At 45.9% G+C, this 25,522-nt stretch overlaps 1 protein-coding gene across 1 annotated transcript in view; it reads right to left on the bottom strand.

Moving 5' to 3' along the window:
• Nucleotides 1-6,969: 6,969 nt before the first annotated feature.
• The window catches only part of LOC128327463 (C-type lectin-like), a 35,013-nt gene continuing 16,460 nt past the window's right edge, over nt 6,970-25,522 (bottom strand). The window contains exons 6-10 of the mRNA XM_053256259.1: nt 22,095-22,171; nt 17,854-17,948; nt 12,216-12,362; nt 9,284-9,395; nt 6,970-7,082 (exon numbers count right to left, since the gene is read on the bottom strand). Coding sequence (XP_053112234.1) covers nt 7,012-7,082; nt 9,284-9,395; nt 12,216-12,362; nt 17,854-17,948; nt 22,095-22,171 — 502 coding nt within the window. The 3' untranslated portion in view covers nt 6,970-7,011. The remainder of the gene's footprint in view (nt 7,083-9,283; nt 9,396-12,215; nt 12,363-17,853; nt 17,949-22,094; nt 22,172-25,522) is intronic.

The raw sequence follows: 25,522 nt of genomic DNA, 5'->3' as shown, positions 1-25,522 counted from the left end.
GTGCTCACACTTCATTATCTCTCTCACTCTGAGGGGCCACCAGGGAGAGGGGCAAATACAGGCCCCCTCTCCCCTAGCTACGGCCCTGGTCACAGCTCAGATTGTGCAGAGAGGGGCTATTCCTTAAGACAAGAGAAAACATTCATATTTGCATCCTACTGCCCTATGGCATGAGCCCTACGGCATACAATTGCCTTCAGGTGCCCTTTTAGTCCTTTGCTATACAGAGAAGGTGAGGGGGACAATGAAATGGTTGAGTTGATGGCTCAAAGGAAAAGCCCAAAGAAGCTCACAAGTCTGACCAAACACAGGCTAAAGCCCTTTTCCAGGCTACTCAGTGGTGCTGAGAGAACAAACAGGTCATGTTTCTCTGCCACCATGGCAGCCGTAGCTCAGTCGTAGGGGGCTGAGCACGGGGCTGTAGCCCAGTGGAAGAACATCTACTCCGCATCCAGAAGGTTCCAGGTCCAATCCCTGGCAGCAGCCTCTCCAGGTAGGGCTGGGAAAGACTCCTGCCTGCAACCTGGGAAGAAGCCGCTGCCACTCAGAACTGACCTCGATGGACCAATCGTCTGACTCCGGAGAAGGCAGCTTCCTATGCTCCTCTCTGCTCAACGTTGGGTAAAAGGGTGACGAGGGCCTTTTACAATCTGGCCCATCATCACCCTTGTGTGGTCGTGCAAGGTTCCATCTTGTTCCCCGTCCTCTTTTAAGATCTGCATGGAATTTCTGGGAGTGGCCACCCAGAGGTTTGGGCTGAAGCAATCACCATGCAGCCTTGCCTCTTGTTTCCTGCATCAGAACCTAGTGGGGCAGTGGAGACCCTGTGCTGGGAGGCAGTTTGGGGCTGGACGAGGGCAAATTCCAGACCAGATGAACATCCTGTAAATTGGGGGGTCCACAGATTAGTGACTGATGGGATGGGACCTGTTTGGAATGGAGCATTCCCCTTGCAAGTTCAAATATGCAGTGATCGGGGTTGGGAAAAGTTGTGGATGGATCTAGCACTGCCCTGGTGTGGTTTGGCATCCACCATGGCTAAGAGGGCCTTTGCTCACCAACTGCAGCCCTGCCTAGACTCATGGCATGTCTCATCAGTGGTGCATGCTCTGGTTATATCCAGGCTAGATAACTGCAATGTTCTCTGTAGGGGCTTGCCTTTGAGGGCAGTTTGGAAGTTAATGCTAAGTGCAAAAAATTGGGCACTGCCCCCTACAAGCAGGGCTGGTCCGAGGGTTTCTGGTGCCCTAGGCAACGTTTGATTTCTTCCCCCACTCCAGAAGTGTGGAGCCCAGCCATGCAGACTGCTCATTTATAAGACTGGACGGCCAGCTGGTGCAGATGATTAGAGAATGACCAGCCAGCACTGGCTTGAGGATCCAGTGGGAGAGAGTTCCCAGTCCCTTATGGGGGAATTGCTCTAACACTCCAGCACTTAACATATTTTTATACCACCCAAAACCTACATCCCTGGGCTGTTTACAACACCCAGAGACATTGTAAAGATGCTGCTGTTAATGTGGAAATCCACCCTAAGACCGTTTCTTTTTAGAAAAGGAGTGCTAAGGCAGGCAATTCAGATTCAAGAGAGGAACATAGGAACATAGGAAGCTGCCATATACTGAGTCAGACACATTGGTCTATCTAGCTCAGTATTGTCTTCACAGACTGGCAGCAGCTTCTCCAAGGTTGCAGGCAGGAGTCTCTCTCAGCTCTCTCTTGGAGATGCTAGCAGGGAGGGAACTTGGAGCCTAGATGCTCTTCCCAGAGCGGCTCCATCCCCTGAGGGGAACATCTTACAGTGGTCACACTTCTAGTCTCCCTTTCAAATGCAACCAGGGCAGACCCTGCTTAGCTTTGGGGACAAATTATGCTTGCTACCACAAGACAAGCTCTCCTGGGTTGCAACTTCCAAGACTAGCTCTTTCTTGGGGGCTGAGGTGCAGAGAGCAAAGAAGTAGGCTGTGTATTGTGCGGGGGGGGGGGGAGAATGTGCAGGTCCTTTGGGGAGCAGGGGGCAATATGACATATGGAGGCTATTCTTACAAGTGAGCAAAACTGGGCTAAGGGAGCCCAGTTGGGTTTTGCTCACTCGTGAGAACCAGCAGGCTCGAGGGCGAGCCTGGGGGCTCCACAGCAGCAAGCCCATCCCTTTAGCCACCCTCTTCAACAAGGTTAAGGGAGCCAGTGCTCTGCTAACCTCCTTTTTTCTGGTCATGTGTCTGCCGCGGTTGCTTGCACTCGGGGAGGGGGAGGGGGAGGGAGGAGGGATCTCAAGAATGCAACGTGCACTCATGTGGTACATTACTGAGGCTTGTGGGTGGCACCGTGTGGTGGTGCTTTGCTTCACCGACTCCCAGAGCTGCCAGGAAAGGCACAGACAGGCTGCAGGAGAGCAGCAACGGGAAAGTGGTCATCTGTGGGGAGAGCGGGTCAAGCCACTCTCTCCGCAAACCTCCCCTCGGCGCTTCACACTGCTGGTGTGAAGTGCCTCATCACATTCTTGCACTGCTGTGCAGTACTTCCGGGGTGTGATATAAGAAGGAGAGAAAGACTAACGGGCAGGGCTGAACAGTGGTCTCTCAGAGACCATGTTACTCCTTTATTGATGGAGCTACACTGGCTGCCAATATGTTTCCGGGCAAAATACAAAGTGCTAGTTATAACTTATTAAGCCCTAAACAGCTTAGGCCCTGGGTATCTAAGAGAGCGTCTTCTTCACTACAAGCCCCACTGCCCATTGAGGTCATCAGAGGAGGTCCATCTCCAGGAACTGCCAACTCGTTTGGTGGCTACACAGAGACGGGCCTTCTCAGTCGCTGGCCCAAGATTGTGGAATGCGCTCCCTGCTGAGATACGATCCTCCCCATCTCCAGCAATTATCAAAAGAACACTTGAAAACCCATCTTTTCACCCAAGCTTTCTCAGCTTCCTAAATTTTTAAGGTTTTAATCTCTGGTTTATTTTTAAATTGTTTAATTGTTTTTAGTTTTTTGTATATGTTTTAAACTTGTTTTATGCTATTGTTAACCACCCAGAGACAAAAATTTGGGCTGGTGTACAAATTTGATGATAGATAGATAGATCGATAGATCGATAGATAGAATATTCAGGCACTGAGTCTATGCACACACACACACAGAGGTGGGAGAGGGCAGTGCTGGGGGTGGTGAAAGATACATTGAAAGGACATTACCATCTCTACCAGCAGCACCCCGGGTGGCATCCCACGCAGCAGCTGCCCCATTGGCTATACTCATCTGGCCTCTGCACATACACAGCTGCCATTTGCATGGTCAGCACAGTGTCGCTGAACTCACAAATGGCCACCACACATGTGCAGTTGAGTGCAGTCGGTGGGGCACCACTGCTCTCAGAAGCTTCCAGGTGCTACCTTTATTGGTGATAATATATTTTAAAGGTACCTCCCACCCCAGTGCTGCCCTCACCAGCCAGTTCTGCACACGCACACACACAAGAACCGGTGCCTTAGGAGACCACCTAAATCTGCTGGTCAGACCTTATCCTTGCTTTTGTGCAAAAGTCAGCGCTTGGGCCTCGCAGGTGAAGAATTGCCGCTTTGGAGTGCTCTCTCACTGCTAGAATCTGCCTGGCTTCCTCTGCCCGTTTTAAAATGGAATTGGCAAACTTTTTATTGCAAGGCCTTTAAATCAAGTGATCAGCTAAGTTGTGCTCTGTTATTATCTGTTGTTTTTTTTTTTAAAAAAATTGCTAACCCCTCACCCCCTTGGGCTCTACTGTATAGAGACATGCACCCATAGATGAATAAGCTCCTTCTACCATTCCTCAAAGTGGTCCCACTCTCCTCTGCCTGCATCTCTGTGGCTCTCCCCCCCACCCACTTTTTCAACAATACCTTCTTCAATGGTGTGCAGCCAGCAATGAGCACAGATTGCTGCAGAGATCTTAACAAGCACACCACAGAACAGTACTATTACTTTCCGGTCTTAAGTATGAATGTACTGGGGTAATGCAGTCTAAAATTAAATTGGCCATTTGTTCCTGAGCATCGCACTGATTTTACCTATTCCGTTTATGATATTCCATAAAATATTAACCACTATCTCTCTAGTCTGTGCTCATTGTTCAGAAATTTTATTTAAAAGGAGAAGTCTCCATGTTCCAGACGAAATAAGTAAGCCTAATTGTTTGTTTTTTAAATTCAATTAGATAATTTTCTTCCCAAAGAAACTAACTAAATGGATATTAGTAAACTACCTTCATAAGAACACAAGAGTAGCCCTGCTGGATCAGGCCCAAGGAAGCCCATCTAGTCCAGCATCCTGTTTCACACAGTGGCCCACCAGATGCCGCTTCTGGGGAGCCCACAGGCAAGAGCTGAGGGCATGCCCTCTCTCCTGCTGTTATTCCCCTGCTACTGGTATAACACAAGCCAAATCAATTCCTTTATCTATCAAGTCCTAAATAATAGAATTAAGTTGCATGTTCTATTTGTCCACCAAAAATGGTGGAGGAGAGATCTATCTCGCACAGTTGCAGGGGAATAACAGCAGGAGAGAGGGCCTCTGAGGCTGGAGGTGGCCTATAGCCCTCCAACTAGTAGCCGATAATAGACCTCTCCTCCATGAAGTTATCCAAACTTCTCTATTCAAATGATGGGGGAGGGGTACAAATATAACATGTAACTTAATTCTATTATTTAGGACTTGATGGATAAAGGAACTCATTGTGTTACTGAGACCCAGGTCAATGTGCTGGTTGAGGTTAGGCTATTCTATCAGTGTCCATTTTGAGCACCTGCATGCAGAAGGTTCCAAGTTCCCTCCCTGGCATCTCCAGATAGGGCTGAGAGAGACTGCTGCCCGCAACCTTGGAGAAGCTGCTGCCAGTCTGTCTAGACAATACTGAGCTAGATGGACCAGTGGTCTGGCTCAGTAGAAGGCAGCTTCCCATGTTTCTATGACTCTTGGTACAGCACCCACACAGGCTTGAAGGGTAAGGAGAAAGTGTCATTGCAGCATATCAAGATTCTACTTCCAGGTTAGGAAGTAGAATCTTTCCACCCAAGTTGTATTTGGGAAAGTTCTAGTTTTGAGTGTGTCATATCTCCCTGCAGTCTTCTCTTTTCTATACTAAAGATAACGAATGATCCCATTGTTTTCGAATCCTGAAAATGCACTCCATTTTCATCCATCTTGTTTCCAAATCCATTCCAACTGGAACCCAAAATGGAATTGGCCAAGTATTGCAGCATTATGCTGTAGTATTATACTGTACATGAAACTCCTAAACATAGTTGTGGTTATCACCAATCTTGTGCTTATTGTTCAGGAGTTGTATTCCATAAGGAAATTTCTCCATATTCCAGAAGGCATAAATCTCCTTTAGTTGATTTATTCAGGTAAATAGCTTCCTGAAGTAACTAAATAAATGCCCTTTGAAAACAGTGCCATTATCCTTGCTTCATTAATGTCCAGATTGCATTTCTGTGCTGTATCTGGGGTGCCTTTGAAGAGTTTTTGGAAGATTTAGCTGCTTCAGAATGTACCATCCAATTAACCAGCTCCCAGCACACTGAATGCAGTTTGCCAACATTAAGACATGTTTGCTGGATTCCAGCCTTTTTCTAGATGCAATTCACTCTGGGTGCTGATCTTAAGTGGCCTGGGGGTCTGTGTACCTTCTTTCAAATGATGAATCTGCCCAGTCATTGAGATTGACATTGGAGGCCCTCCTTTGGGTAACCCTGGCATTAGATCTCATGGCCAGGATTCAGCTAGACCTGGACCTTGAGGAAGTCTCCACTGGTAAGTGGGAGAAACTTACCCTCCTGGAGCCCCTGACAATCTGTAGTGACCTCAGTCCTGGAGGAACAGCCATAGACAGCCCAGCAGAATGAGCCCAAAGATCTTGGGCAATCTGATGCCTTCCCTCTGGACTCCAGGCCCTACTGCAGATGTCCCCTAGGTGTTCCCAGAATCCAAGGAGCAATGGCAGTACCTGATCCAGGATGATTTCCAGAACCAGCAGAAGAGTGCCTACCTGGATGCCCAAGGCGTCACTTCTGATGGGTCTACTCAGGAGAAGGAGGAGCCATGTGTAGATATAGACTTTGGAGAAGAAGGGACTGGGTGTAGGCACAGAACCTGGATCATCCACAGAGCCATGCTAACTCCAGGAAGGGAAGACGCTTCCTGATCCTACATCAAGCCTTCAATTACAGCCAGTTTCTTCCAAGAAAAAACTGAACTATGTAGAGGAATTTCAGGGTTCTTTCCATGGAAAAACTGAGGTATAAAGGGAATTCCAGGGTGCCTTCCAAGAGGAAACATTGAAGAATTTTCTCAGATAATGATTTCACATTCCAAATTCCTTTGAGATTTAATAGCCAAACCCACGGTGGGGTTCAGTTCCCAGCCCAATGTTGTATACACATAGATGAAACAAAGTGGGAAAGACAAAGGGAGCGGGAGAGAGTAAAAGACTGCAGCTGCCATTGACAGAGAAAGATCAGGGGATTCGATTACTAGGCCTGCACGCAATAGAAAATAGCAGATCCAATCTGATAGGATACAATAATTCTTGGGATCAGAAATCCAATAAAAATCAGGGGGGAAATCCCCAGAATGTCTATGGAGAAAATGAAGAAGAAGAAAAATCAGAAATTGGGAATGACTGGACAGAGAGCTCGGAAATAAGCACACATGTAGTTCAGAATCACAGGACTCTGTGTGTTGAATTTTAAGTAAACCAGCCCATCTGCGTATTTTTAATGATTTTTTACAGCTTGATAAGGTGTTCTGACGCAAGAACGCCTTTTCCGTTTCTGTGAATGTACAGAACAAGACAGAGACGGAGCCACATATGTACTAGAAAGAGAGTTGATTGGTGTCACAGCCCAGGAAGAGGCCATCTGGCCCATAGCCATTCAGGGGCCAGAGCTATTGCAATGTAATTCATGTGGCCACTTGAAAAGGGCCTCTGGGTCTCCCCTGTTCTCAGAGTTGTTGCGCCTGTTAATGGCTGCCCTCAGTAGAGTGGAATTTTGCACAGGAAAGGTTTTTTTTCTCCACAGCTGACATCCTTCCATTGCTTAATATCTAGAAGAGAATAGAGAAACAAGACCGGACATCGTAATGCCTTCCGTTCATTAAAAGTAGCCCTGGCTGAAGCAATGTCATCATTAGGATCTGATAAACTAATATGGGTGAGTTTAGTTGGGAGGAGGCAGGCCTGTAGGGGTCGGGTGGGGTGGGGCAGTTTGCAGAAGTCAGGGGAGGCAGGTGATAAAATGTTCAGTGAAAACAGTCAGTGAGGCTGGGGAGGAAAGAGAATCTTTTGGTGTGGCAGGTCCATACCATGCCACCAGCTGGCGACGGGCCTGGGAGGAAGTATTATTTTGCTAGAAGTCAGAGTGACTGGTTAATAAATAATAATTGATTATTTTTGTGGTACGCACTGTAATTTTATTGACCATGAGAATGGGGTTTTTATTCATTTTCCCTATGATTCCATGTATGATTCCATTTTCAAGTGGTCACTGAGCCAAACTGCTGACTGTTGTGCTTAGCTGAGTTTGTAACTAAATTATTGTTAAGATAAAATCCTGAATAAAGTTTAAATATTTGGAATGGAACCTCTTAAGTGTAACGTGGGACCTAAAATGACTTCAAAACTATTGCAATATATATCTGTTCCATATCAACTCATGCAGGGTTTTAATGCCAATTGTTTGCATGATGATATTATTATTATTATTATTATTATTATTATTATTATTATTATTCCTTGTTTACAGAGTCAGACAGGTGTTATTGACTGGTTTGTTTTTATCCAGACATAGAGTCCTTCCCAAGGACCTGGGATGGCTGAATTTTATCATCAGTACTGTTGGTTATTATAGATATGGTCGCAGAATATAGGCTGTTCCCACTAAAGCTGCTTTTTGTAATTGGCTGATGGTGATTTCTGTGGCTCCTATGGTGCTGAGGTGCTCTTCATGTTGTTTTGGAATTGTACCTAGGGTGCCAACCACTGGGATGATGATGATGATGATGATGATGATGATGATGATGATGATGATGACCACCATAATCTATATACCACTTTTCAACAAAAATGGACTCAAAACTGGTTAAATAGTAAAAGGAATGAGAAGAGAATTTGCTGTCCCAAAGAGGCAAAATCAACACAAGGGAGATCCCAGCAAGAGCCACTGGAGAGAAGGTGATGCTGGGCTGAAGAGGGACAGTTACTCTTCCCCTGCGAGATCTAAGAGAGCCACACTCCTGCATAAGAGTCACTGTGCAAGTTCAGATTGGGAAGGTTGGAAATGCTCCTTTGGGCCACATTGGATGGTGTTAGAGAAAACCCGAACCCGACCTTGGAAAGCCTAGGTCAGTCCAGAGTTCTCCAATGTGGTTTGGTAATTTTCGGAGCATTTCAGAACTCCAAATGGTGGCGAGAATCTGCATTATTTTTTCTCCACCTATTGCGGCTGGGGGGTTGTTTGTTTTTAAGTCATCTGCAGGCATCTGCCTGCCTGCCTGCCTGCCTGCCTGCCCATGCATTTTTTAAACAGTTTTAAGCTGGGGGGGGGGGTTAAACTTAACAATTTAAAACTGAAAGCGGACAATGTCTGGGTTTCTCCTGTGATTCTCTGATGTGACCTCACAGTAAGTATTTCCTGGTCACTTTTAAAAAGTAATTGGATAGTCAGGGGGGAAACTGGACCCCCAACCCCAACAATCTGAAGGGTCTAATGGACCCCAAACTGACATTTGTGGGAATGGGTCAGACCCGATGCCAGCATTTCCAGATATGCACAGCCCTACTACTTTAAAAGTTGTTGCTTGCTGTAGGAGGCAGTGGGTGTCCAGGATTGGGGACAGAGGTCTCTCTGGCTGTGCCAGCTGGCTGGCTCTCTCTCTCTCAAAGACCAATGCTCTGGAAAAAATGACGGTATGCAAGAGAGAGCCCGCTAGCTGGCAGAGCCAGAGAGACCTCTGTCACCAACCAGGGATACCCACTGCCTGCTCTGGCAAGCAGTGACCTGCCTGTGCTGGAGTTTCCAATTGATTTCTCTATGGGTTTTTTGCTAGTGGTAATAAAACACCCCAAAAGTGTTAAAACACATCTACTATTAGGGTAGTAGGCATGAGATGAGCAGCCTAGCCCCCACCGCCACATCTAAGTTAGTAGAATGATGCTGTGTAGGTGTCCCCATTCTCCGGGGGTTCATCACCTCTAATCTACCCAGCACTCCAACTTGGAGACCCACATGACTTAACCATTTCCTTACCATTCACAGTCACCTCTGCGCAGCCCTCCCTCGTCTCTTTCAGGATAGGATGCCCCTTTGCCCAAGGCATATATTTGACAACGGCCATATCTGTCCATTTCCACCTTCTGTTCTGTAAAGAAACAGGAAAAGGGGAGAAAGTGTTTGCAGAGCAAGACCCAGATCCCTCCTTGCCGTGCCGGGGTTTGGTACCCACCCTGTAGAACTTCAGATTGTGAACCCAAGAAAGACAGGACGACTAATGTTCGAAGCCAGCCTAAGCCCCTGAGATGGAGTGGGATATCCACCAAACACATAACTACATAGAGGCAGGAGAGCTCTTCTCCACCTGAAAGAGAGAAGCATGCTGAGGCTCAGGGCCAGTTCACAGGAGAGAGAGTCCCACCAGCCTTGAGTGCCTGTCCTCGACTGACTTTGATGCCAAGAGGGTGGTGGTTCTTTGGTGAAGTTATGCCCTGCGTTGTCAACAAATGCCACTTACATACCACACAATGCCTTCAGTGTGTGAAATGTCTGGCTGTGCACAGCTTGGTGTCTTAGTGTTTTGCCTATGGACTCTGCAGAAAGCTCTGGGTCATCCCACCCCCCTCACCACCCCGCTGGCAGCCATGCCTGGAAGTAAATAGGGGCAGTTAGGAACATAGGAAGCCATCTTATACTGAGTCAGACCATTGCTCCATCTAGCTCAATATTGTCGAAACTGACTGGCAGCAGCTCTCTAAGGTTTCAGGCAGGAGTCTCTCCCAGCATACAGATACTCTTCCACTGAACTATTATTATTATTATTATTATTATTATTATTTTACATTTATATCCCGCTCTTCCTCCAAGGAGCCCAGAGCGGTGTACTACATACTTGAGTTTCTCTTTCACAACAACCCTGTGAAGTAGGTTAGGCTGAGAGAGAAGTGACTGGCCCAGAGTCACCCATCTAGTTTTATGGCTGAATGGGGATTTGAACTCGGGTCTCCCCGGTCCTAGTCCAGCACTCTAACCACTACACCACGCTGGCTCCCTGTAAGGGTCAACTATGACCCTGTCTCTTAAAGGGAATGCCGTACAGCACTCACATGTAGTCACCCATCCAAATGCAAACCAAGGCAGGCCCTGCTTAGCAAAGGGGACAATTCGTGCTCACTACCACAGGACCAGCTCTCCTCCCACTGACTGACTTCTGCACAAGCCGAGGCACCGTCTGCTCCTGGACTCCCTCCCCCACCTCTTAGCCATGAAGATTCCCATGGGAGCTGATCAGAGATGAGCCAAATACTTCTTAAAAGTATATTAGACGCAAAATACAAAATACCTGAGCAAATGTATTTCCGATACAAAATACAAAATAGAATTTAAAATAGAAAATACAATGCCCGAGAAAAGGAGACAATTTTGAGGAATGGTTTTCTCAAAATTGTCACAATTTTGATTGTGAGGAAACAATCTCCCAATCGGATTTGGATTTCACTACCCTAAATAGTTTGGTGCCATCTGCAGATATGGCCACCTCGCTGCTTATCCCAGATTCTAGATCATTTATGAATTGGATGCGAGATACTTCCAGCTCCACAGCCCTTGAGCTCTGGGGCCAGCCTGTCTGCCTCTGCACTTGCTAAAAGACCGTTAGGCCAAAACAGCGAGTAATGATGGAAGCGATACAGCAGTTGTATTTCCCCAATCAATTGGGGCAAGTTCAGAAATAATAGGATGTGAAATTTCAAATCCAACATTTGAATCTTTATTTGTTCGTTTATTTCAATTTTAAGAATTGCTACTTCACCCTTCACCAAAGTTTCGAGAAAGCTTATGAGTTAAAAGTGCAAATACAGCTAAAAGTAACGCAATTATGGAACTCAAATAAACACCAATATATGCATTTGGGATAAGGTTGGTTTTTTTAACCTTCAAATGCAAAACTTGAATGCTTTAGACTGGACAGCTCTGGCAGGCATCAAACCTAAATATTTAGTTCAATCACGTGCCATTCAGGAATTGCTGTCCAATATCAAACCCCACAGAAGTCAAAGGCAGATCTAAAATATGTGCTATACAACTTCTGACATCCAGATCTGCAGAGAAAAATAGTCGGCAGCACATTTCTTTCCACTCTGGAACTCGCATGGCCTTGTTCTCCTCAGGCTGTCTCCAGGGCAGGGCTTCCAATGAATCTGTCTTCAGATGGCCACCAGTTTGGATGGCTTTAAAAGGGGCTTAGATCAATCCATGGAAAGCAGGTCTCTCAGTGGCTGCTAGTCTTGATGGCTATCGGCCATCTCCAGGCTCAGAGTCAGGATGCTGCTGAATCCCAGCTGCAGGGGAGCAACAGCTGAAGGAGGGGCATGCCTTCATCATCTCCTGCCGGGGAACTTTAGTGGGCTACTGTGAGAAACAGGACACTGGAGTAGTGGGGCATTGGGCCTGATCCAGCAGGGCTCTTCTTATGTTCGTATGTCCTTCCATAAAGCTAGAAGCACCCTGAGCAACTCCTTTTCATTGGGTCAGCCCAGAAAGGGAAACAGTCATCTACGGGAGCAATTCAAATGGGGTCCTGAGTCACAGGATGGGGTTTCAAGCAGATTCTGGAAAGACTGATGGCTGGCTGTAGGTCTGCTTCCCTTCTCCCTCCCCTCTCTACCTCCACACCACTTTCCTAGCTTTGCTCTTTCCCTCCCTCGGTGGCTTCTCCCTCCCCTTTCAGGCTGCCGTCCCCGCAGCCCCTGAACCCTGGCAAGAAGGAGAAGTGAACAGAGGCGTAGTTAGGGGAGAGGGGGCCCGTGTTCACCCCTCTCCCTGGTGGCCCATCAGAGTGAGGGAGATAATGAAGAAAATAGGGAGGGGTGGAGCTGGAGGGCCCTCAGGAGCTGGAAGGCGCAGGTTCTTTGAATCCATCTGCTCAATTATACCTACACCCCTGGAAGTAAAGATTGCCCACACTCACCTGCCCAGTGCCTCTGCTCTTCAGTCCAATCCAGAAATTTTTCACATTGTTAAAGTTGTTCACAATGTATGTGTATACTGAAGCCATCTCAAATTCATTGTGGATGGAGGCCAGATGGCCATTTTGGCCATAGGTTTCACAGTCAGCCTGAGAGGAGGAGAGGAGAAGTTTCACTCTAGTGAACTAGAGATGGTTTTGAGTTCCATCATTCCTTGCTCAGAAATAAACCCTTGGAGCCTCTTAATACTTGCCTCAAATAAGAGGTAAACATTATGGCCCCAAGCATTCTTATCTCAACATAGATATAGTGGGTATAACGGAGACCTGGGGAACTGTGAGAACCAGTGGGACACGGTTATTTCTGGATATGAACTCTACAGAAGGGACAGGGAGGGGTGCCTTGGAGGTGGAGTAGCATTGTGTATTAAAGAAGGGATAGATTCCAACAAGCTAGAAAACCTTGGTGGACCAGAGTCCTCCACAGAATCATTATGGGTGATTCTGTGGACTGAAAGGAAATGTGTTACTAGGGACGTGCTATTGCCCTCTGGAGAAGCAAATAAGAGAGGTGTCAAAGAGAGATAGGGTGGTAATAATGGGTGACTTCAACTACCCACACACAGACTGGGTAAATTCACATTCAGGTAATGAAAGAGAGGCCAAATTTCTAGACATGCTAAATGACTGTGCCTTAGAACAGTTGATCACAGAACCAACCAGAGAGATGACGACCTTGGACTTAATCCTGAGTGGTGCCCAGGACCTGGTGTGAGATGTCAGAGTTGCAGTGACCATAGTGTGATCCAATTCAGCATATATGCAAGTGGAGAATTGTCAAGGAAGTCCAACACAGATGCGTTGGACTACAGAAGAGGAAACCTTCTCAAAAATGAGGTGACTGGTAAAAAAGAAGCTGAAAGGGAAATTCAGGAGGGTCAAATCACTCCAGAAAGCATGGAACTTATTTAGAACCACAATACTAGAAGCTCAGTTGGACTGTATACCAAGAAGGAGGAAAAGTACCACCAAGTTCAGGAGGACGCCAGCATGGCTAACAAGTAGGGAAGCTATAAAAGGGAAGAAGACTTCCTTCAGAATATGGAAGTCCTGCCCAAATGAAGAGAACAGGAAGGAACATAAACTCTGGCAAAGGAAATGCAAGCAGACAATAAGGGATCCAACAAGAAAGTTTGAGGAGCATATAGCTAGAAATGTCAAAGGGAATAACAAAAGCTCCTTTAAATATATCAGAAGTAGAAAAACTGCCAGGGAGGCTGTTGGCCCCTTAGATGATGAGGGCATGAAAGGGATTATTAAGGAAGATAAGGAGATTGCAGAGAAGCTGAATGAGTTCTTTGCATCTGTCTTCATAGCAGAGGATACTGACCAAGCATACAGTATACTCTTTCCAGAATTGAGCTTTTCAGGTTTAGTAGCTGAAGAACTGGGCCAATTTGGGGTGTGTGACAAACACAGACCTCCATCATCTTGAAGCGAGAGCATCACTCCACAATCTCTAACAGCCCTTCCTTTCACCAATTCCCTAATCTTATCTGACACAGGAGATAGGGCCACCTTGCATCTTAGCACCCAGAGGGGAGGAAATTAGAATACTCTTTGAACTACAGACAGGTGTGAGACCCACAGTTGCCTGGGCCCAACTCACCCCCTCCCTTGTGGCTTTTAAAGCTAGAGGACAAAGGCCTGGCCAGTGTCCACCCCTTTTCATCTGCAAATGGGTGTTCCACAGGAGAAACTGCAGAGATTAACGGTCTCCCAGCCAAGGACCTGCCTACTGGTAGACGAAGGTAAAGCTCAGTGCTAGTCAGTTAGTAAATGCTTTTTGTATTTTCTTTTGAATTCCTGTATTCCTTTCTTTACTCCCAGTTGCACCCTATTTTCCCCCAGTTCCTTATTCCGTGTGCAATCCTTGTTTCTTAATAAAGTTCCTATACTTAGAAGTGGCTTCAGTCTGATTTAGCAGGTTCTGGAGGGTTACTTGCAAAACATTTCCCCATGTGCCTCGTAAGGTCATTCGCTACTGTTGAGTTGATTTCAAAACAACATCTTGTTGTCTAGAGCTGGATTGTGTGGACTCTGGCTGTACAGTGCCTGTAAGTCCCAAGCCGGACAGTTCTTGGCTGTTGAAGCCATGTCTAAGCCTGCTCAGTGGTTTAGATCATTCTTCAACTGGTGGCAGTCTACCTAGAAGTGTGCTCCTGAATTTGGGATCAGAGCAATCTCTCTACTGAAGGTAGATCCCAGGAAAACATAGAGTCACACCTGTTTCATCACAGGGGGACATGGGAAGATGTTCTAAACTGTCTGGAAAAACTAAAAATTAACAAATCGCCAATTAACAGATGGCATTCACCCAAGAATTCTGAAGGAACTCAAATGTGAAATTGCTGATCTCCTAGCAAAAATATTTAACTTGTCCCTATAGTCAGGCTCTGTACCAGAGAACTGGAAAGCAGCCAATCTAACTTCGGTTTTCAAAAAGGGATCCAGGGGGGATCTGGGAAATTACAGGCCAGTCAGCTTAACTTCGGTGCCGGGTAAATTGATGGAAAGCACACTTAAGGACAGAATTGTTAAACATATAGAAGAAAAGGCCTTGCTGAAGGAGAAACAGCATGGCTTCTGCAAGAGAAAATCTTGCCTTGCTAACCTTTTGGAGTTCTTTGAGAGTGTCAACAGGCATGTGGATAAAGGTGATCTGGGTGACATAGTATACTTGGACTTCCAAAAAGCTTTTGACAAAATTCCCCACCAAAGGGTCTTGAGTAAACTTAGCAGTCATGGGATAAGGGGACAGGTTCATGTGTGGATTGGTAACTGGTTAAAGGACAGGAAATAGAGGGTAGAAATAAATGGACAGTTTTCAGAATGGAGGGAAGTAGGAAGTGAGTTCCCCCAGGGATTGGTACTGGGACCAGTGCTGTTTAATCCAAAACAGATTGTGATGAACTCCAATCTCTCCAAACTGTGGGCGACAAAATGGCAAATACGGTTCAATGTAAGCAAGTGTAAGATGATGCATATTGGGGCAAAACAAAACAACAACCCCAACTTCAGGAGAGAGATCTTGAGGTTGTGGTGGTGAGCTCATTGAAAGTGTTGACTCAGTGTGCAGCAGCTGTGAAAATGGCTAATTCCATGCTAGGAGTTATTAGGAAGGGGACTGAAAATAAAAATGCTAATATAATAATGCCCTTATACAAATCTATGGCACAGCCACATCTACAGCTTTGGTCACCGTATCTTAAGAAGGATATTGTAGAACTGGAAAAGGTGCGGAAGAGGACAACCAAGACAATCAGGGGCCTGGAACACCTTCCTTCTGAGGCAAGGCTACAGCATCTGGGGCTCTTTACCTTGGAAAAGAGGCGACATGATCGAGGTGTATAAAATTATGCATGGAGTAGAGAGCGTGGACAGAGAAATTTTTCTCCTCTCTCAACAACACTAGAACCAGGGATCACCCAATGAAATTGAAGGTTGGGAAATTTAGGACCAACAAGCGGAAGTACTTCTTCACACAGCACATAATTGATCTATAGAATTCTTTGCCATGGAATGTGGTGATAGCCACCAGCTTGGATGGCTTGAAAAGGGGCTTAGACAGATTCATGGAGGACAGGTCTATCAATGGCTACTAATCTGGTGGCTGTGGGCCACCTCCAGCCTCAGAGACACGATGCCACACAATACCAGTTGCCGGGGAGCAACAGCAGGAGAGAGGGCATGCACATGCCTGTGGGCTCCCCAGAGGCATCTGGTGGGCCACTGTGTGAAACAGGATGCTGGACTAGATGGGCATTCTTGGGCCTGATCCAGCAGGGCTGTTCTTATATTCTATGTTGCCTGGTCCACGTTTTACAGTAATTCAAGCCAGGAAAGCATTCGGGTTTTTCCCCTTTCAGCCCTTGGCCACCTGAAAAGCCCCCTTCCTTCCTTCCTTCCGCTCCCCTGCCTACCTTGTGTCCTGCTGCTCTGATGGGAGGTGGGGAAATGTGAAGATGGAGAGAAGCCTCCTTCTCTCCCTTCTGGTTCCTGACTTGCAATTCCCAAAGATTTGTCAAACTCTTTGTTGTGTGGCTGCAACATTACTACTAAGGGACATGCAGCAACTTTACAATCTTTTTCCAGAGCTCTTACTCAAGGGAGGAAGGTGACTGTGTATTCTCATCTGTTACTTTCTCTTTCTAACATGATTGTGCCAGTTTTCTTCTTTTGCAGCATCACATAAGCCTAATTCAGATGAGAGGGAGGGGGATGAGGGTGAGGGGGGGAGAGAGAGAGAGATGCTGCCCCCCCCCGGGTACAGTGCCTCAGATGAGGCTGGAAGTCCCGCCCCCATCCCATCACTCATCTCTGCAGCTGCCACTCACTCTTATAGAGGCATTTGTCTGAAGAGGTGAATGAGGCTGGGGCCCTTTCTGATCATGGAAGCACCCGCCATCACAGATGTAAGCGTGAGCAGCAACTGCAAGGGTTACGTGACAGAGCCCGGGCCAGATTTTTAGTCCTGTTCGAGACACTGTACCCAGGCACAGAGTCTCTTTTTACTAATGTCTGGATTAGGCTATAGAGACTCCTTCTTCAATGACAGTCTACCTTCCTGTGTTCACCGGCATATGCATCATTTCTCATACCTCTACAGTGACAAGAAAAGAAAAGAATGCTGTGATATCTTGATATCTGTGATATCCTTTTCTAATGTGACCTTTTTTTAATTAACGGGATGTTTTGATGAATGTTAATAGACTGCTTCTTCAGGGGGAAGTTCTTTGGGTAAACAATTGCTTCAAGGGACAATGTTTCACTAGACACATCTCACAAAGAACCTATGAAAAGATAGATTGTTCCTGCATGGGCAGCCTCTGTTGATCAGTACAATGGATGGATAGAGAAGTTAGATCTGCAATGCCACACACACAACATATGCACACATAAAATGTGGCAGGGGAAAGACCCTCCAAAAACTTCAGGAGTTCTCGTGCTTGCCAGGAACAGCTATGGCATCTGTTGGACCTTGTTTTGAATGTTAACAGACTATTACAACAGAAAGATGCACATTGTCCCATGGATAATGTGGTGATAGTGCATAGGAACTAGTGCAGAATATCCCCTACACACAGGCTACACACGGATACAGGGGCGTAACTACTATTAGGCAAGGGGAGGCAGCTGCCTGGGGGCCCCCACGCCTCGAGGGCCCCCCCCAGAGGCAAGTCACATGGCTATATATTGCGAAGTGTGTGTTTGTGTGTGTGTGTGTGTGTGTGTGTGTGTATCAGCGAGGGGCCCATTTTAAAATTTTGTCTCTGGGCCCGCTCCAGCCTTGTTACGCCCCGGGATACACACACACACTCAGAAGCCAGTTGAGCGGTGGGGCACCCTCCCTGAGGGATGCTGGGTGAGCTGCTGCTGGTTCCTAGGGATGCTGTGTGCTGGCAGCAGGTAGGTTTGGCTGTTCCTAAAATTATAGTCTGCCACCCTCACTGCCTCCCCCAACCCCTGCTGGAGCAGGCCTCACCAGCCACTACTGGGCTGGGGCATTTGAAACAATTTGGAGGGCAAATAAGGAGGCTTTGGTGTTTGGCATACAGAAACTCCAAGAATCACTTCCCACCTCTGCTTCACGCCAAGACATTGGTGTGTTGATGAATGCGTAGCAATAGGACACGTAGTGTGTCCATCCCTCCGGACAAGACTTTGCTCCTCTGCCTGTGGTCCAGTAAGAGGGAAACCAGGGTTAGTGGTTCCATTTAAGCGTAAGTTAAAAGCAGTTATTAAACAATAAAAATGGCACAGATAGAATTCTAATAAATACATTAACTGATGATCACAAAGCAGATGATTAAATAAGGTAGTAGAGCAGCATAGGCTAAATGGAGGATGCGATGATATAATCTGCACAGAGAAAGGACAGGAGCAGCGGGGGAGCCATGGCTGCTGGCAGCAGGGGTGGCCCTTTCGTGAGGCCAGGTGGGGCAGTCGGCTCAGGCGTCAGATCATTGGGCTGCCAGCAGGGCACCAAAATGCCCCCCCCCACCATCAGAACCGTTCTTTGGGACCATTCTGACCTTTGCAAAGGAGTCCCTCTCCTCACATTCCTCACAAAACATGCAAGAAGCACAAGGAGAGAAAAGGAGGCTGCTGGCAGGGTCGGTTCTGAAAGGGGCCTGGCCTTCACCGGAGCCATGGAGCAAGGAAGCATTGTTCCCCTCGCCTCAGACGCTGGAGTATCTCCAGCCTCCCCAAAAGGTAGATGAGGATTTGGTGGGAGAAACTAACTTGGAAGGGTTTGTGGAAAGAAAGGAAAACTTTATTTTGTTTTGTTCTTCACATGTATCTACTGCCCCATCTCTAGGTACTTAAAACTTAAACAATTAAAACATTATATCATTTTAAAGAGTCTAAAATAACTAGCAATAAAACTTTAAAACATTATGGACCTGAAAAGCCTGAAAAAGTATGGCCACGTAATGGGAAAGCGTAATGGGAAACCGGAGGTCCCTTCGCTTCTGGTTCCCAAATCTGAATGTTTGAAACTGGAATTGGAGTTCACCCCCTGCAAAAAAAAAAATGGTTTCCCTTGGTTTCTTTCCCCATTTGTTGCACACCCAGGCCCATATCTGCATTTCTAAAGAGAGTATCCCTCTTATCATGCTGATGATTCTAAGTCAGTGCCTCTACCTATTTTCAGAAAAAAGTAGCTTAAAACCCGCATTTTAAAAACCTGTAAATACCTCGAGATAAGCTAGAATTCGCAAGACAAAGCCCAATTTATGTGCGGAGTGGGTCCAGGGATCTCAAAGGGACTTCGGGGTAAGTTTGGCTGGTGTGTGAATGCACACACTCTCTCCCGAAGAAAGGAAGGAATGAATTCATTTATTTCTGGTCAACAACCAAATAAACACTACAGCAAAGAACAATACAATACAATACAATACAATACAATACAATACAATACAATACAATACAATACAATACAATACAATAACATAAGTAAAAATTTAAAAGCCAGTTTGCAGACACCTTATTTTACATGCCTCCAAAGAAAAACAAGCAATCCTATGAGTAACTTCTTCATGCTTATCTCCTAAAAAATAAACAATAAAATGTTCCTCAGACCAATCTAAATGTTTCTTTTGATAGGGGGGCGATCTGAATGGAACGGGCAATATCATTAAAAAGGCAGTTAAACAAAGTATGTGTTAATGTTTCCACCTCAACAGGATATTCAGGGTTGAAGCCTTGTGTGTAAAGCCTCCTGTTTGGGTTTCAAGCCCTAGGGAGATTTGGTTCATGCATGCCCGGAGCAAAGTCACTTCTCAGTGGTGGCTCCACAGTTCAGGAATGCCCTCAGGCACCTGGCATGCTACTCGCAGAAAACTGAGAGCATCAGATCTTGATGGGGACCCCAAACAGCTGTTTCTGCCTCTTATTTTGATTCTGCTGGTGCTTTTGCCTGTTTGCTTGCTAAATTCATAACGTTTTGACTTTTCCCCCTGTTTCAGTGTGGCTGTTGCTTTTGGGGGGGTTGGGTTCTCCCCTACATGATTTGTTGTTGATTTATTTGACAGGTTGCATTTCTAGGCACCTGTAGGCAGAAAGTGCTAGATAGGCTTTGGGCTAATCAGGCATGCAAGCTTTAATTTGTGTAGTTGGCAGGTTTGTCAACTAAAGATTGAGCTGATTAATCAGTGGTGACAAATTTTAAAGCAGTGAGGGCAGAGTTTAATAGAGGGGGCTGAAAGAGCATTTTAGCTTATTTCTTGAGGCCCTTTTGGTTCTGGTTCATTAATGTTATAGGGAACTACAAAGAAACCGTGAAAAAATGGGCTTTCCTTTTGACAAGGAGTGGCATGTGATTGTTTTTAGAATATTTATATACCATTTTTCAACACATTTTGCTAATATGATCGGCATGTAAATAGGCTTGATTAGTTCATTAACGTGGAAGTAAGTCACTGATGGTGAAATTATTGGCCAGCATGAATATGTGGCCATAACTGCCGAGACACCAGGGACCTGAAGGAAGGCACAAGAAGCCGCTATGTCCCAGTCTGGCTTTCACCATATCCCAGTCTGGCTACCAGGGAGGAGAGCTGGTCTTGTGGCAGCAAGCATGGCTTGCCCCCTAGCTAAGCAGGGTCCGCCCTGGTTGCATTTGAATGGGAGACTACATGTGAGCACTGGAAGATATTCCCTTTAGGGGATGGGGCCACTCTGGGAAGAGCACCTGCCCGTTTGCATGCAGAAAGTTCCAAGTTCCCTCCCTGGCAGCATCTCCAAGATCCTGCCTCCAGCCTTGGAGAAGCTGCTGCCAGTCTGTGAAGACAATGCTGATCTAGCTGGACCAATGGTTTCATTCAGTAGATGGCAGCTGCCTGTGTTCCTATGTTCTTAGAGTCAGTGAGTTACCTAATTCCAACCCAAGCCAATCTGCCCTTTTAACCAGGGCCCATGGGGGCTCTTCCAAATGGCACTGAAAAGTGCAGTTCCCCCAGCGCAATTTCCCCCAGTGGCCACAGGCTTCAGGAGGCTTGCTTTGCTTCTTCCCATACAACTTCACTCTCTGTCCAAATGCACAGCAGGGTCCCGTGTGATTTTAGCAGCCCACCCACCCCCCTCCGCTCCTTGCCAGCTCATGCTTTCCGTGAAGAATGGATTGCTGCTTTTATGGTGAATGCAAGTCATGGTGTTGTTTTGGAAAAATCTGGGCAAAAGTTCTTCTCTGTTGAAAACTAATCAATTGTTTGATCAAAATCTTTTATATTAGAATAGGTAGATTCCATGTAAGACCAAAAAGGAACCCAACAAAAATACCTTTTATTAAAGTCTCTTCTTTAAATTGTATCTATTTTTTATAAGAAGACCTGTTGTTACCGTTGTCAGTGTGATAAGCATGTACCTTAGCCTGGAACATGCTAAGGTCATTCTCACAGTGCTGGATGGGGAGTGTAAGGGAGGAAGGCAAGCTCGATCTCACCTTCCCCCTGGATGATTTGGATCCTTGAGAGGGACATATGGCTTGCATGCCCACACAATCCACACTGCTCTGAGCAACACAGATTTCTGGAGGCCTGGAAAACGCAGCCTGGCCTCCAGATATCCCCAAGCATGTGATGCACTGAGGGATTTCCCCCTCAAGCTGGGCGCTCTAGGCCGCTGGCTCAGCGTCTGCTCCGGCTGCTTGGCCACGATCCTGGCAAGGCACACAAATCGCCCTACTCAGATACCGCTGCCCAAGCCTGCCTAGGGCTGCTCATGTGAGCAGCCTCCGTGTTTTTCTAAATTCTAAAGATGATTTACTATGCATATAAGCAGTTTATAGGCAACGGTCAACTCCTCTTGTATTCTACCAAAGACAACCACAGTTGAAAATAATTAATAAATGCATTTATTTTTTTAAAGAAAGAAAGGGCTGGGCAGCAGTGGCTTACCATAAGTGGCTTTCCCTCCTTTCTTCCAGGTTGTCACAGAAGAATGGGGCTAAGAGCAATGCTAACAATGGATACTGCCCTCAGAGTCCACTCCTGTTTTGGATGGCCTGTGTCTCATTGCTCCTATCTAGGCAGGCCCTAAGGAGAGTCCATGCAGGCAGGTCATTGGACCCACACGGCAGCAGGGTGGGCAGATCAACAGAGGCAAAGCTTTACTCTGTTTCAGTTTTTTAAACAATCCCTTCCATTTCCTTGTCAAGGGAAGGGTAACCCCAGGAGTTATTTCATTGTTTTCGAAGGGCCCCAGTTAAGCATTCAGCCTCCCGATCTTCTCTCAGACCATTAAAGAGATCCTTCTTTTGTTAAAACAAAGAGTTTGCTTGGGTTTTCACAACCCAGTGAAGGCCCAGCTGAGACGTACCTTGCAGGAAGCAACTGAAGACCAGGAGGCCAAAAAGGGGGACACAGAAGGGAGAGACCAGCCCCATTCTTCTGCTCCTGGGGAGAAAGGACAAGAGAAGAGAAAGGACCAGTGGAAAGGCAGTCGCACCCAGAGAACAACTGAAACTTGGGTTTTCTTGTTGGGGGAGGGGATAATATAGATCTTCATTTGGCAAGTTAATATTTAACACTATTTTGCTAAAGTTAGCCTCAGCATTTAAGATGTAGGTGTTTATTTCTAAAGCTCTCTCAATTAAGTATTACAGTTTGTCCAAATTTCACATCCAGTAACATTCTCTCCTCAGACGCAGATTTGTTACCCAAATCTATTGCTCCAAGGTAGAATTGCTGCCAGAGCATTCTTGTACAACGTCATGCGTGTCCGTTGAAAGGCAGGCAGAATGTTGCACAGCATGTCAGCCAAGATCTCCAGCAAGTCCCCCAAAGATGGATTTCAGGGGAACCTAACAGGGTCCCCATGTAGCTGCCAGATTTCCTGTCCCATTTTCACCCCCCACCAAAGTGAAGTGGAAAATTTCAATCCACCCCTATTTTAAAAGTTGTTTGGCTATGTGAGATGGCTGCTAGAGAGCATTGTTGTAACCCTCAAAGTTGAAGACCGCTTCCTACATGACATTCTGGATGATGTGCTTATGTCTGGTACATAAATATATGTCGTCATCCACAGGATACACCTCTGCACCTTTTACCTAAAATTTAACTTGCATTATGTGGGGCAAACAAGATTATCCCTTGGGCAAAGGCTGAGCAGACACAAATCTGACATCAGAAGTAAGGTTGCCAAGAAACCCGTCCATGAGTATTTTAGCAGGCACAGTGTCATGGATTCAAGAGGTTCTGTACTGAAAAAGGTTCACTCAGGTATTTGTATGGAATGGGAAAGAGGAGAGCAGGAATTTATCAGAAAGTGCTACTGAGTTGGACAAGGACTAAACAGAGACTCTGGTTTCCTAACAACACACTATGAGGATTGCACTTGATGTATTTTAATCCCTGTCCCTTTAAGACTCCAAGAATGTGTCCATGCTCTGATTTCAACAAGCTGCTTTCCTGTGTTTCTCCAGTAACAACTCAGCATCTGATGAAGTGGGCTGTCACCCATGAAAGCTTATGCAATATTAAACCATCTTGCAATTCTTTCAGTTAGTCTGAGTGCTACCTATTTCTTTATATGTACGACTGGAATAAAGTCAGGAATCTAAATGAATAATGTGAAGTTAAGTACCTACCTTGATTGTTTTGGGGGCACTTACTGGTCCGTCCCCCCACACACACACGTAAGACCACTGCCTTAGTGGTTACTGGGGGAAAATATCAGCCAATTTCTCATTCTCTGTCATCCCATTTTTCTTCATCCACAGAAAATGGGACTCAAGGAGACCACAAAACTACTTTTGTCCTCCAACTTCACACTCTTTCCCCAAGCTTTGCAATCACAGAAATCTGGGTAGCTCTCTTACTAGCCTGGTTTTAGTGGTGGTGAGAAGCAGTTCCTGTAAAGCCCCCTTAACACTCCAGATCTGGAAATGTAGCTGGAGCAATGTTTGTATAACCTTGAGGGAAAGCTGTTGGACCCTTCTGTCACAAAGGTGCCTGATGCTATACCCATACATTCGCCCTAGGGTTTATTATAATAAATACTGAAAATGTAGGCAAGTTCCTAACTGTATTCAGACCAACGTTATGTATTAAAAATCTCATGACTTTTTAATGCATACTTAAGGAGCTGATCTATGCCCTCTGGCTCGTGGTGGAATTTCCTTTGTAGAATAAAATTTCTAAATAATGAGCAGCACAACGTGAGGAGATAATGGTTAGTATTTTAGGGGATGTCATCGATAATACACCAAACTGGAAGCATCAGTGCTATATACCAGAACAAATGTGCAATGAGGTTTTAGGATATATTGCCCAGGCACATCTTTCTCAAGATTCAGAAGATATAAGGCAGCTTCCTATGTTCCTAATAGTAGCATTCTACAGAGCGCTCATGGAGATCTCTCTGTTAGCATCCTGGCTTCATTTCTAGTTCTGCACCAGTGCTGAAGAAAGTACTGTTGAAAAGTTGAAAACAAGGGTACAAACAAGAGCCATAAAGATGAAGGCAGAGGAAATCTTACAACTATGGAATGGTAGGAGGAGCTTTAGCAACAGAAGGAGTTGATGGTAAAAGAAGTAAGAAGATAAAGCAGATTACCAGTTTGTTTCTGACAACTTGACTCCATTCTTAGGGCTGCTGCCATGTCTGAGTTTCTTTTCAAAGTTCTTCTCCTGTGAAAGAGGGTGGGAAAGATCTTGAAGGGATGCACAGTAGCAAAGAAGTCTGGCAAAACTGTAGGATCTCTTTCCAAATTGGAGATTTTCAAAAACAGTTGGGCAAGTACATGTCAGGGAGCTTCAGATTACTGATTGCTTTTCTTCAGATAGTGCACAGCAGGGTGGGAGGTGCGAACTTGTATAAGCAAAACTTTTATTTGTGCACTTTATACCTCTACGTTTCAAGATCTCCATAACCACATTCTCATCACCTTTTATTAGTGACACTAGAACAAAAGAGTTGACTGGCTGGATCATACCAAAATGTTCACCTCATCCAGAGGGACCAGTCAAATGGGACACCACAGCGAGATCATGAAGGTGATTTATTCCACTGTCCAGAAATTAAGAACATAGGAACACAGGAAACTGCCATATACTGAGTCAGACCACTGGTCTATCTAGCTCAGTATTGTCTTCACAGACTGGCAGCAGCTTCTCCAAGGTTGCAGGCAGGAATCTCTCTCAGCCCTGTCTTGAAGAAGCCAGGGAGGGAACTTGGAACCTTATGCTCTTCCCAGAGCGGCTTCATCCCCTAAGGGGGATATATTGCAGTGCTCACACATCAAGTCTCCCATTCAGATGCAACCAGGGCAGACCCTGCTTAGCAATGGGGACAAGTCATGCTTGCTACCACAAGACCAATTCTCCTCTGGAGAGACATTCTCCAGATGTCAAATTAAGACATACATTCCCTGAATATGGAAGTTCCATTTTTAGGGATTGTGCCTAGTTGCTACAGATCTTTCCAGGAATTTGAATGATAATTCTAGACACTCAATAAGTTAGAGGTCACCACCATAACCTGCAGCAACGGCATGATTGATTGATTCAGTGGCCATCAAGTTGGTGTTGACTCTTAGCGACCACATAGACAGATTCTCTCCAGGAGGATCTGCAATGGCATAGGTATGTTAATAAGAGCAAACATATAGTAAGATACTCTTCACCCACTATACCCATTTCTTTGGGACTTCCTGGTGCCTGTGTCACTGTTCACCTGTGAAGCTGCCAGATGGAAATGATCAGGGTGTGCTTTTGCATTTTCCTGTATTTCATGTCCAACAGATG

This window comes from Hemicordylus capensis, chromosome 5 (assembly GCF_027244095.1).
Source record: "Hemicordylus capensis ecotype Gifberg chromosome 5, rHemCap1.1.pri, whole genome shotgun sequence".
Taxonomy (NCBI): Eukaryota; Metazoa; Chordata; class Lepidosauria; order Squamata; family Cordylidae; genus Hemicordylus; species Hemicordylus capensis.
The sequence above is the reverse complement of the archived record's forward strand: the minus strand, read 5'-3'. Positions and strand labels throughout refer to the sequence as shown.